The sequence below is a fragment of the Mastomys coucha genome, unplaced genomic scaffold, assembly GCF_008632895.1.
Source record: "Mastomys coucha isolate ucsf_1 unplaced genomic scaffold, UCSF_Mcou_1 pScaffold8, whole genome shotgun sequence".
In the NCBI taxonomy this organism is placed as follows: domain Eukaryota; kingdom Metazoa; phylum Chordata; class Mammalia; order Rodentia; family Muridae; genus Mastomys; species Mastomys coucha.
Genome location: NW_022196914.1, coordinates 36,071,434 through 36,082,940, shown reverse-complemented (window position 1 = coordinate 36,082,940; position 11,507 = coordinate 36,071,434). Strand labels below are relative to the sequence as shown.

The 11,507-nt window shown below is 37.9% G+C and overlaps 1 protein-coding gene across 4 annotated transcripts in view; it reads right to left on the bottom strand.

Annotated features, from left to right (window-relative positions):
* Positions 1 to 3,783: 3,783 nt before the first annotated feature.
* The window catches only part of Erap1 (endoplasmic reticulum aminopeptidase 1), a 30,074-nt gene continuing 22,350 nt past the window's right edge, over positions 3,784 to 11,507 (bottom strand). For all 4 annotated transcript variants that reach the window (XM_031360157.1, XM_031360154.1, XM_031360158.1 and 1 more), the window contains exons 13-19: positions 10,876 to 11,059; positions 9,510 to 9,666; positions 8,626 to 8,810; positions 7,707 to 7,868; positions 7,178 to 7,318; positions 6,437 to 6,518; positions 3,784 to 4,038 (exon numbers count right to left, since the gene is read on the bottom strand). In XM_031360157.1, coding sequence (XP_031216017.1) covers positions 3,883 to 4,038; positions 6,437 to 6,518; positions 7,178 to 7,318; positions 7,707 to 7,868; positions 8,626 to 8,810; positions 9,510 to 9,666; positions 10,876 to 11,059 — 1,067 coding nt within the window. In that variant the 3' untranslated portion in view covers positions 3,784 to 3,882. The remainder of the gene's footprint in view (positions 4,039 to 6,436; positions 6,519 to 7,177; positions 7,319 to 7,706; positions 7,869 to 8,625; positions 8,811 to 9,509; positions 9,667 to 10,875; positions 11,060 to 11,507) is intronic.

Genomic DNA, 11,507 nt, shown 5'->3' with positions numbered 1-11,507 from the left:
CAATATATACACTGAAATTTAAAATCTGCTGCTATATTGAAGCAGGTTAAATTATCTCAACATCTTTGAATAGTATCTCAGAATTTTCTGAGCACTGCACTGGTATCATTGATGGAAATTTAATAATTAATTCCATTTCTATTTCCTGGCAATGAATACTGGAAAATATGTCAGTACCTATAAATCAGACTTCAACTTTCTTGTTTCCAGAAATCACAGCCTTTGTTGCCATCAATGTAAAGATTTTCCTAGGATTTAATTAACTTTATTAAATATAACTTCCATCATGAGCAATTCCCAAGGTCTAGGTAAGACCAAGCAAAACTAATTATATCCATAATGAACATGATATTTTGTTAGCTGCCTCTAAAATTACTCTCTACAGAACATGCATGCACCTCTTAGATTTCAAATGCTACCCACAAAAGTATTTAAATTCTCAGTCCCATAAAAAGGACAGTCACTATTCCGTTTTTAAGGCCCTGACAAGAAAAGAATATACTCCCTGTCTTAGGTAGGGTGTACTGATATAAATAGGCACCATGACCAAGGCAACTCTTATAAGGGCAACATTTAATTGGGGCTGGCTTAGAGGTTCAGAGGTTCAGTCCATAACACCAAGGCAGGAGCATGGCAGCATCCAAGTAGGCATGGTGTAGGAAAAGCTGAGAGTTCTACATCTTGTTCCTAAGGCAACCAGAAGACTGGCTTCCAGGGAGCTAGGATGAGTGTCTTAAATACCATGCCCACAATGACACACTTCCTCTAACAACACCACTTCTGTTCCAACAGGGGTATTGCATATGCCAAGCATATTCAAACCATCACACTCCCCGAGTTTTGAAATCATTATTGTCTAATCTTTGTATCTTGGCAGTGTCGATGTGTTTTCTCTTTTTGTTTCTGAAAGTATGCTGAAACCTTTGACATTGGCAGATATGCTTCCAAGGCTATGGCTGTAATATACAAACGTCCATGGACACATAGGAATATATTTAAATGATATGACAAAATACATAAATTTAAGAGTGTGTGTGAAATCACACATATACTTAAGGTACCACAAATCTTTTTTTAATTAGAAATATTCTCAAGACTTTAGTGTTTGCTGGTAACTCACAGTGACTTGCATAAGCCATAGGATCTAAATATTCTTTTCTACTGTTTACTTTTAAAATTCGAGTCAGGTGAAAACAATTGCAGATATTACCTTAGAAGTAAAAAAAAAAAACAGGTGTTTTTTTTTATTACTATAAGTTGCTGCATATGTAATATTTTATCTGTTTAGAAAATGGGCTTTTCCAAAAGTGAAGATGACCAAAACAAAAATCAGTATTTGTGTTTCATTAATCAAGATACAAAAGTCAATTAAAGGAAAATATTTTACATGAAAATCTTGGCTATGTGTTCTACTTTATATGTAGTCTGGGGGAAAAATTACCAGTGAATCATTTTCTATTTACAAGCTGTCAGATGAAGTTAATATAAAAATAGAACTGTAAACATGTTTGTTGTGGATTAGATATAAAGTGCCCCTCCAGCAAGCTCATGTGTTGAAGTCTTGGCTCCCACCTGGTGGTAATAGTAAGAGAGGAGACTGGTTCATGAGGGCTCAGCTCCTTAGTGGATTAATCCATTTGCAGTCACCAATTTACTTATGATTCATACTTGAATGGGAGGTCGGTCCCACTGAAGAAGTAGGTCCAGTCTGTGGGAGTGTGGCTTTGACCAGTACACTGTGTCCCCAGATTTTTATCTGGCTCTTCATTTGTTTTCTGGCCACTACTGGGTAAGCATTCTTCCCTGAAACCTGTTATGATAGCCATAATATCTCACCACAGGCCTGCAATAACAGAGCCAACAAGCCATCAACTAAAATCTTTCTTCATTTAAGCTCAGGTATTTTGTTAGGCCAGTGAAAATATGACAATTGAACCCCCTGACCCCTAAAATCACTTTATTCCATAGTATATTACAGCACCATATGTTGATATCTTTCCTATCATGCCATACATCTAAAAATTTTTATGTAAGACTTAAAGAATTCTTTCCTTATACTAAAATAAACACATTATTAATATTGTCCTTTATTGGTTGTCACACATAACTCGACTACTTCAGTTGTGTCTGGGACAGGCCTAAAAACCTGATCACAGACCTGAGGCATATATTTCAAAAGGAGTCAGCCTCCTGAGGTAGTCAGTCACTGACATCTCCTAACTCAGAGGTGTTCCAGATTGATCTCTGCTATAATCTGTGGGGAGATCTCCGTGCTTTCTTTATTCAGGCATAAAGGTGCCCTAAAAAATATTTCATTATTAGCTAAACTGAGTTTGAGCATTATTTCCTGGCCTTCACAGTGTTTCAATAATCCTAATAGATTTCCTAGCTGTAATTAGCTTGGAATTTTTACTAAGAAGCTGTCTTAGCAGACAGGATGTCTCAAGAGTTAGAGATAGCAGTTAGGCACTTTTTATCAGAGCAGTCCCACAAAAAGAAAAACTGTTTTACTGCCAGTGAGAAGTCAAAAGTTGTAGGGCTCCCATCACAAATTATTTATGTTACAGCCAAGGAATGCTAAAATATGACCTTCAGCAACTTGCTTCAGACAGACCCAGAGAATTTATCTCAAGGCTGTCAAAATAGCCCAAGTAGAAAGACACCACTGCTCCTCCTTACACTTGGCTGCTTGTTCTCACTGACTTTGATGTAGCCATCTCCTGCCTACATGACTTCTGTAGTTTGCCCTGTTCTCTGTATACCATATAAGCCTGATTTCTACTTTGTACAAATTACATTCAGAATCTGCACTCCCTCGTGCTGTGTCTATTTGTCATTTCTTCGCCAACGCCTTGCCTACCTGACTAGAACCCTGTCCCCCCCCCAACCCCCCACGGGTTGAGGGAGGCCCAGACTGGCCGGCCAGTGGCAATTAGTGAGTCCTCAATGATTTATTTGCGATAAGTGCCAATATGAGTTATTTAGGAATTCACAACACCACTCCGTACTTAAGGGATCAGTGACTCTCAAGTATAACTTAAAATGAGATGTTTCTGATACAGATCTGAATGTACTCTGCATAAAAGTAAGCTTCCAAAGAAAGTAGGTGGCTCTCAGATTTGGCTTATCTGAGGAGGGTTCTAGGTGCGCAATTTTTTTAAAAAACAAATGTGCAAGTAGGTTGTGTGAAAATGACAAGTACTACCATGTCAGGTATCAGCAGGTTTCCACTGTTGCCCCATGCCCCAATAGATGAAAAGGAAGTAGTTACTAGAGCCAAGAAATAGAATAGGACTGTGTAGAAAAAAAAATGTCACCTCTTAGGAGTAAGACTTAAGGTGGTTGAAAACCAGCCAGAGGCAAGTACAAGGAAATAAACGCCTCTATGCACTTCCTCATGGAGCACAACCCCAAACACTGTCTATCAACAAAATCCAGAGGGCAAAAGTGCCTGGTTAACTGGACCCTGGAAGGCAGCACCCATACGTGAAACCAGGGAGAGCAACTTCAGGATGGTAGAGCTAGAGAGGTCAACGGGAGGACTGCTGCACAGCCATTTTCCAGCATGGCTAATGATCCGAGGGTTCACTGTAGAATGTGCCTCACGATTCAGTCTTACAAAGGCACTGATGAATGACTGACACGCAGAAGCTAGAAGTGTAAATAGAGAAGAGCCTTGGTTCTTCTGTGGCAAGGAGCTGGGCACCGGGGTTTACACCTGTCAACCACAGACATCGAAGCTTTTCTCAGACACGATCAAGTGAAATGAAATAAGAAAATACCTTCAGTAGTAGTCAAGACAACTATCTTTAGTTTGAAAATACTCAAATTGAACAAAATTTTGTTCATTATAAATTCAGAAACTTGGCAAGAAACAAATTGTCACAGCAACTCCTGCCTTCCTTTTTGCAGCCATAGTCTTATTTTATCAAAATTCTTATCCATCCATCGTATGTTCTCTTCAATGGTTTCAATGGTTTGTTGAACACAACGGAGCTGAGAACCATTTTCTTTCAAGGAGCTGAAGAATCCTTTTACCTGGGGTTGGGGAGGAGTAGATTTTAAAAGCATTAGTTTGGTTATATTAAACAAGTGATAATTTAAGGACACTTAAAAGAAAAGTAAAGCTACAATTCCAACATTAGCTAACATTCTACAGAGAAGGATGTACTAGATATCTCGATAAGATATAATATATCTTAATCTTATGTTTGAGCTACACAAAATGAGTTCGTGCCGCATAATATCAGGTTTGTATTTCTTCCTCTTGCTTTTATATGTTCACAGTTGCCAGACTTTAAAAGGCTTTGCTGTTTAATATTCGAGGTTTTATATTGGAGGTTTAATTAAATGTGCCTATTTAATATGGGTTCTGTTATATATACACAGATGCAGACTAAAGTTTTTAAATGTGATATCTGAAAAGCAGGATGTGCAGAGTATCTTCTTTGCCAAGAAAAAAATAGTATCAACCACATAGATGCAGTCATTCTGTGTGGCCTGGCCTTATGTGTTATTACTGCCAACACTGTAAGGAATGAGGCTCTTAAGTTATGGTGGTAAGACCTCAAACCTTGACAATATTTCTATCCCAACCCACAATTCCTGCTTTGTTCCCTCCAGATAAAATCTACACAGTTTCCCACAGTTCCAGAGATATAAGAGACTTGCGTTCTCCTCAAAATGTATTTTGTTCTTGTCACATCTCTGGATATCTATCTGAACCTTAAGCTTGAATGATGGATAGGCTGCCTTTGCCAAAGCACTGAAAATTGTACTATTTCCTTTCATCTTCAAGAATAATTAACATTAACCCATAGATTTTCATAGCATTAACCCATTTTTTTTTGTAGTCAGGAAGCAAGAATAGACTAAGACATTATTTATTGATCATGAGTTCCAAACAGCTAATTCCTCAAAAATCTATTTCATAATACCATGTTATGAGTTTTGGAATAGTGGGTGGAGACAAGACTGAGTTTTAAGAAGATCCAGTCAGAAATGGTACGGAGTTGTTCTAAACTTACTTGAGAGTCCAGCTGCCTCCTGCTGAGGAAGAGAAGAGACACTGCCTCCTCCCTGCCCCACCCTGTGCGTCACTCAATATACTGCTGGACCCAAGATTGATTTCCATCATCTAAAAATCACTTTCAGCACTCTTCAACAATAAGACATCAATATTTTCACTTCATTTCCTGGCTAAAATATTTCATTTATCCTTAAGGAGCCCAAAGTGATATTATGGCTGAAATACATACTTCCATCCAAGCTCTAGCAAAGCCAGCTCTTAACCTTTCTCCCGAACCTAGATTGTGTCTTCCGCCACACAGATCCAGCTGAATCCCCACTTCCATACACCTGCTAAGAACACTCTCAGCCTGTAGAGCAGGGGAGACGTCTCCTTTTGTAGAATATGTGTATGTCCCGTGTTCCCTCTTACCGGACAGTTTCATAGCAATTTCTTTCTTTTGCCTGAGCACTAAGAACTCTATGATAACTGTTCAATGACATTGTAATAAATATCTTCAGTGTAGATCCTCATAGCTCCTATTTTCTATACAGTTTTCACTCTTTAATATTTATTTTACAGATGGATTTTATAGATTGCCGAAAAATCATAAAGTATAGAATATTATAAGTAAGAAGAGAAACATGACTTTGGATTCTGAAGCACCTGGACCCTCTCTGCCTCTTTTACCATAGCCGGTCATATCAGCTGTTCAAACCTCTAGCATTCGCTTTTAACGTCTTTAAATGAGGATCAATTGTCTTTTTTTTTTTTTTTTTTTTTTTTTTTTTTTTTTTTTTTTTTTTTTGGTTTTTTGAGTCAGGGTTTCTCTGTGTAGCCCTGGCTGTCCTGGAACTCACTCTATAGACCAGGCTGGCCTTGAACTCAGAAATCCCCCTGCCTCTGCCTCCCAAGTGCTGGGATTAAAGGCGTACGCCATCACTGCCCGGCTTTATTGTCTTTTTTTAAACTGAAGGATTTTGTTGTGTTTTTGGGGGGTGGCTTTGTTTTGTTTGTTGTTTGTTGTTTTTCAGACAGGGTGTTACTATCTAGTCTTGACCGACCTGGAACTTGTTTTGTAGATCAAGTTGGTCTTGAACTCACAGGCATCTGCCTGCTGCTGTCTCCAGACTGCTTGCATTTAAAACATATGTCATCACACTTGGCAAAGTCCAAGTTCTTAATTGCAGAGTAAAGCTCGTCACATGAGAGGCATATACATTGGAACTCAAAAATTGCATCCAAATGACAGGATTCTTTCTCACTGTGCCCCAACCTTTGTTCCTGCCCATATTTAGTAGCTAACTGCCATCAATTTTAAAAGAATTTCTCTCTCTCTCTCTCTCTCTCTCTCTCTCTCTCTCTCTCTCTCTCTCACACACACACACACACACACACACACACACACACACACACACACACCTTTACCTCTTCAAGACGTGCTCTGGTGGAAAACTGATCTGTCGTTCCCATTACCATGTGAGCTATGGATGAGGAACCAAGTTCAAACCTAGGAAATGTCAAAAGGTGTCCATTCAACATATATCTTAAGTGTCTTATATATCTTATAACATTTAAACAACCTATTTGTAAAAATACAATCCACACCAATAAGTAAAAGACTAAAAACCTAAAACAAATGACAACTATACACAGGGCTGAATGAGTTAGGGGAGAGTTACATTGATGTTGGAGGAGGAAGGTTTCAGGCTAGCCAAGGAGTACAGGAAGAAGCAGATGGGGTAGAGAGCATTTCTATCCACACGCAAGGGTTAGCAGTGGACTAAAGCATTTCTATCCACATGCAAGGGTTAGCAGCAGACTAAAGCATTTCTATCCATGTGCAAGGGTTAGCCGTGGACTAAAGCATTTCTATCCACACGCAAGGGTTAGCAGTGGACTAAAGCATTTCTATCCATTGCAAGGGTTAGCTGTGGACTAAAGCATTTCTATCCACATGCAAGGGTTAGCTGTGGACTAAAGCATTTCTATCCACGTGCAAGGGTTAGCAGCAGACTAAAGTTTTAAATAAAAATAATTTAATTTGAAAAGTTATGTTCAATGTAAGATACTCCTTCATATAAATAGCAAAGGTTAAACACACACACACAGGCAGAGGGGCGTGGTAAAAGCACATCCAATCCCACCACAAGTTTTGGTACTACTTACTTCTGCACAAGCTTATTCCAATTTTCTCTCAGAAACTTCCAAGCCAATGGATAACCCACTGAGTTTCTGCCAATGAGTACGAGAATATGAGGAAATTCCTGAGTTTTTATTATCTCTCCCTTAAAACTTTGGTCTAGAAGCCTTTAAAGATCAGAGGAAGAGATGTTAGTAATGAATTATAAGTGATTGAAGACCTACAAAATCTTCAATAAAAATAACTTATAAATGAAAAATTCTGTTTGCCCATCATAAAATCCTCAACGGGAAGTTGGTAACGTCTTGATAAACCCACTATAGCAACATGATTCAAAGCCATAGCGTTTGAAAGACCCACACTACATAGTCTCTCATTTCCTCAAAAGAATGGTTTTTAGAATTATTTCTAAATATTTCAAAAGGAGTGAACACACAATGCATACTCCTTAAATATTTTCCCCAATACTTGGCTAGAGATAAAACAAGTGCCAGAAAAATCCTATGCCATTCAATTTCCCTTGGCCACATACATGAACATCAATGCATGACTCACCACTGAAGTTTGTCTGGGTCTTGGCTTGTGCAGAGGGCAAATTCAATTTGGCTTTTCTCAGTACTAGACAAAGAGGACTGATATTTCCTATAAAGAAAATCCCAGCCTTCTGTGTTTTGGGCCCCGACAGCAAACACTGCCAAGGTCACATCAACAGGGAGGCTGTAAGAAAGAATAAACATTTTAGATCCTGAAACAGACCAAGTGCTCTTAGATGCATAATGGGGACCAATCGTGAACTAGTTCCACACTCACAGGAACACTCTTGAAAACATAAACTAACATTTCTTTATGCATAAATGCTTACACATGTAGTATATTTTTTAAATGATGTGAAAGAAATCCAACTGAGACTCAAATTTTATTACATGAGGAAATATCAGTAATCTCAATAGCATTATGGTTAGTAAACATGTCCTTTAAAGCCAAATATTCAGACTGTTGCCATAAATGATTCTTGGATGCCATTAAGTTCCAAATACAAAAGGTCTGATGCCTAGCAGGGGTGGAGATTCCAGACACTGTTTATCTTTCCCAGTGTGAACAATAACTACATACTGTGGGCAGGGGTTCTGAAGAGAGAAACTTCTGGAAAATCCACTACCTTTGTTTCAGCCTGGCATGGCCATGTCAGTTTAGTCATTTTATACACACTACACGAAGTGGGAGTTACTATGATCATGCTCTAACTCCCTTAGATATTTGATTTTTAGGCACAGAAATCCTTTGTTGTATTTCTTAAGATAGAAAGTTGGAAATATAAACTTTAGAAGGCAATTTCTTTTCCAAAAGGGGGCAATGAGAAGACTCGTCTATCCAGCCTTTCCCAGTGGTTAGTGCCAATGATGGGACAGGAAGAATGAGGTAAAGGACACCTTTTGCATCAATAGGCTGGACTGCATGTTCAGCGGGAACTGACCTCATGTTTCCATTAGATGACTTCCACTCTCTGAAATAGCGCTCTGCCCTCTGCACACAGGGCTGATACTTGCGCACACATGCGAGAAGGAGGAGCTGGCTCCTGAGCATCCTCTCAGAGACAGAGCCTTCATCTGTCCAAGTCTGCTTATCAATAAGGTCCTTCAGCAGCCTGAGAAGGAAGTCCTGTGGAATACAGCAGGAACAGTGACAGGCATTATGAGCAGTGTCACAGAGCATTTAAAACTCCCATAGCCTAGTACTCCTGCTGATGAGAAACTTCACATACATATATATTGAATGTATTTTAATCATGCCGAGTGAGTAGTCTCCTTTCAAGCAAAAAGAAATTCAAGAACTAATCAGTAAAGCTCAACCCCATCCCTTTAAAAGCTGGCAATTCTATTTAATTTAGTTATAAAATGGACAAAAAATGGCTTTAATATCACAGTAATTCTTTCTAAAGGTATCCCATCTACTTAAATCAGGATAAACAGACTAAATTTTATGAGCTAAGTGTATAAATCCTCACAATTACTTTATCAAAAATAGAAATTTTCTGTTTCCTCAAGTGCCACTTCAGAATCCTGGAAAATATCAGGATCACAGAAGATAAGTCAAGTGAAATAAAATACTTATAAGAAAAAAAAAACTAGAAAAATTACAGAATCTAACAACACTATTCCTACTTAGTACCAGCATAGCATTTGTTAGTTAATCCAAACAATATTTTTTTCTTTCATGTACAGGAGGACATATGTGTGTGTGTGTGTGTGTGTGTGTGTGTGTGTGTGTGTGTGTGTACTCGAACACATAGAATAAGCACTCTTTCATCAATAAGAAAAAAATACATTCTTTTTGTATTTGACTCATCTCAGGCCTTACCTTGAATTGAGTTTCTACCTCAATCATATCTCTTTTCTCCATTAACTTATACATAGGTATCAGTTCATTCAAACCTTGGAATACAGGCATAATTTCAGTTTCATTTTTCAAGTACAGAGTTAAATCCAGGGCTTTTTCAATTGATAACTTTTCAATGCTGAGGAACAAACAATATGGTTATAGGTTTATGGGAAATCATATTTTTGCTTCAGCATACATTGCAATAATCTTTTAGCAAAGCAGCAAACATAAATAAATAATGACTTTGCGTTCGAACTGCTTCTGTTCCACACAGACAACACTGAGGAAGAAGAGCAAAGTCCAGCCTGTGGCTAGGATCAAATGGTGCATGTTGGTGTCTGTCACATCATACCATGTAGTCAAGTTCCAGACAAAGCTTAGAACTACAATCCAAGATCAAGAGAGCCAGGCCAGGGAGATTGCTGCTTATAAAAAAATAAGAATCCCTGTCATAAATTCGTCATTTCTGTTCAAAACTAAACTGGATATCAGACCATTCTAGATGCATGCAGATGAACTTAAGTACAGGGAAAATCAACTGATTAGGAATTCTTTAATTTCTCCCTGCATTTATCACGTTGGGAGGCTCATAGAATTAATAAGAGAACCAGAAGGAAAGACTACATTGGCATAGATGGACATAGGATCTGAGGATTATAGAGCTGCCTCATTCCACCCAGATAGCTCTCTTAGAACTTCATCACTGCCTAAATAATGAAGACATTCATATTTTAAGCTTGGAAAATAATTTCTTTCCCTTTCTAAGACAGGAAAGAATGAATAATAATGTTCACTCCAGCCTCAGTTCATCAAAGATCATTTGATAAGGCCAAATTATGTAAACTATATTCCATAAAGATGCTGTGGAAATTATTATCTTTAAATGAAATCTCTTATTTGGTACAAGAGCTGCAATGTGAACAACTGGACCTGCATTACTTAGTTTCACAAGAATGCTTCAAGAAGGTTAAGGACTCAGAATGAGACAAAATCCATCTCCTATATCACGGTCAGAAAAGTTTCAGGACAAAGCTATAGAAACAGGCAAGGGGCTCAACAGGATGTAGTCTCAAGGTTTCCTACACATTTGCCTCAGCCTGATTTTAGTTATTAATGAAAAAAATTAAAATACTGATTCTGTACTTTATATCAGCTAGAAGTTAAAGATCAGAGGTTAAGTATCTGTTTGAAAGCTATGTTTCCATGTTGGAAGAACATGGAGAGTGGACGCCTCTCCAAATTCTCATTAGCAATCTATCAATCATTGTCATCTCTAAAAACTAAGGATCTGAACAGTGACAGCTGTTTTCAGAAATAAACCACAACTTTACATAGCTTGTATTACCTGACCAGCTGAAATGCATTGTTGATGAGGCTTGCCCGATCATTACTGCTGATTGTTGTGTGTGCTTCTTTTAAAAGGCCACTCAGAGAATCCCATCCGTCATCCTCGTAATGCACGATGTAATAGCCATTCATTCCCACATTAAATTTGGTCCATTGTACTGCTTCTGGGAGGATGACCACATCTATAGCAGATAGGATAAATTTCAGAACCATCTACTCTGTGGATGGACAGAGGTTACGCAAGGAAGCTGGGAAAACTCCAATACTGAAAAGATTCATTTATGCTTCATAGAAACTGTATGACAGCAACCAAGAAGACAAATGTCAATGGTAGCATTAGATACAGATTCTGTGATATTTATAAATCTATATAAATATTCTGACCAACATATATTTCCCAGCATTATTAACAAAGTAATGAGAATTTCCATTGTTAATCTATTCTTTCAGTGTTATAGTGTTCAACTGTTCAAATTTATATCATGATATTTCCTTTTTTTAATTTCTTTTTTATTGGATATTTTCTTTATTTACATTTCAAATTTTATCCACTTTCCTGGTTTTAAAAGCCCATTGTTGTTGACTATTTGAATTTTCGTTTGTGAGTAGCGTGTGTGTGTGTGTGTGTGT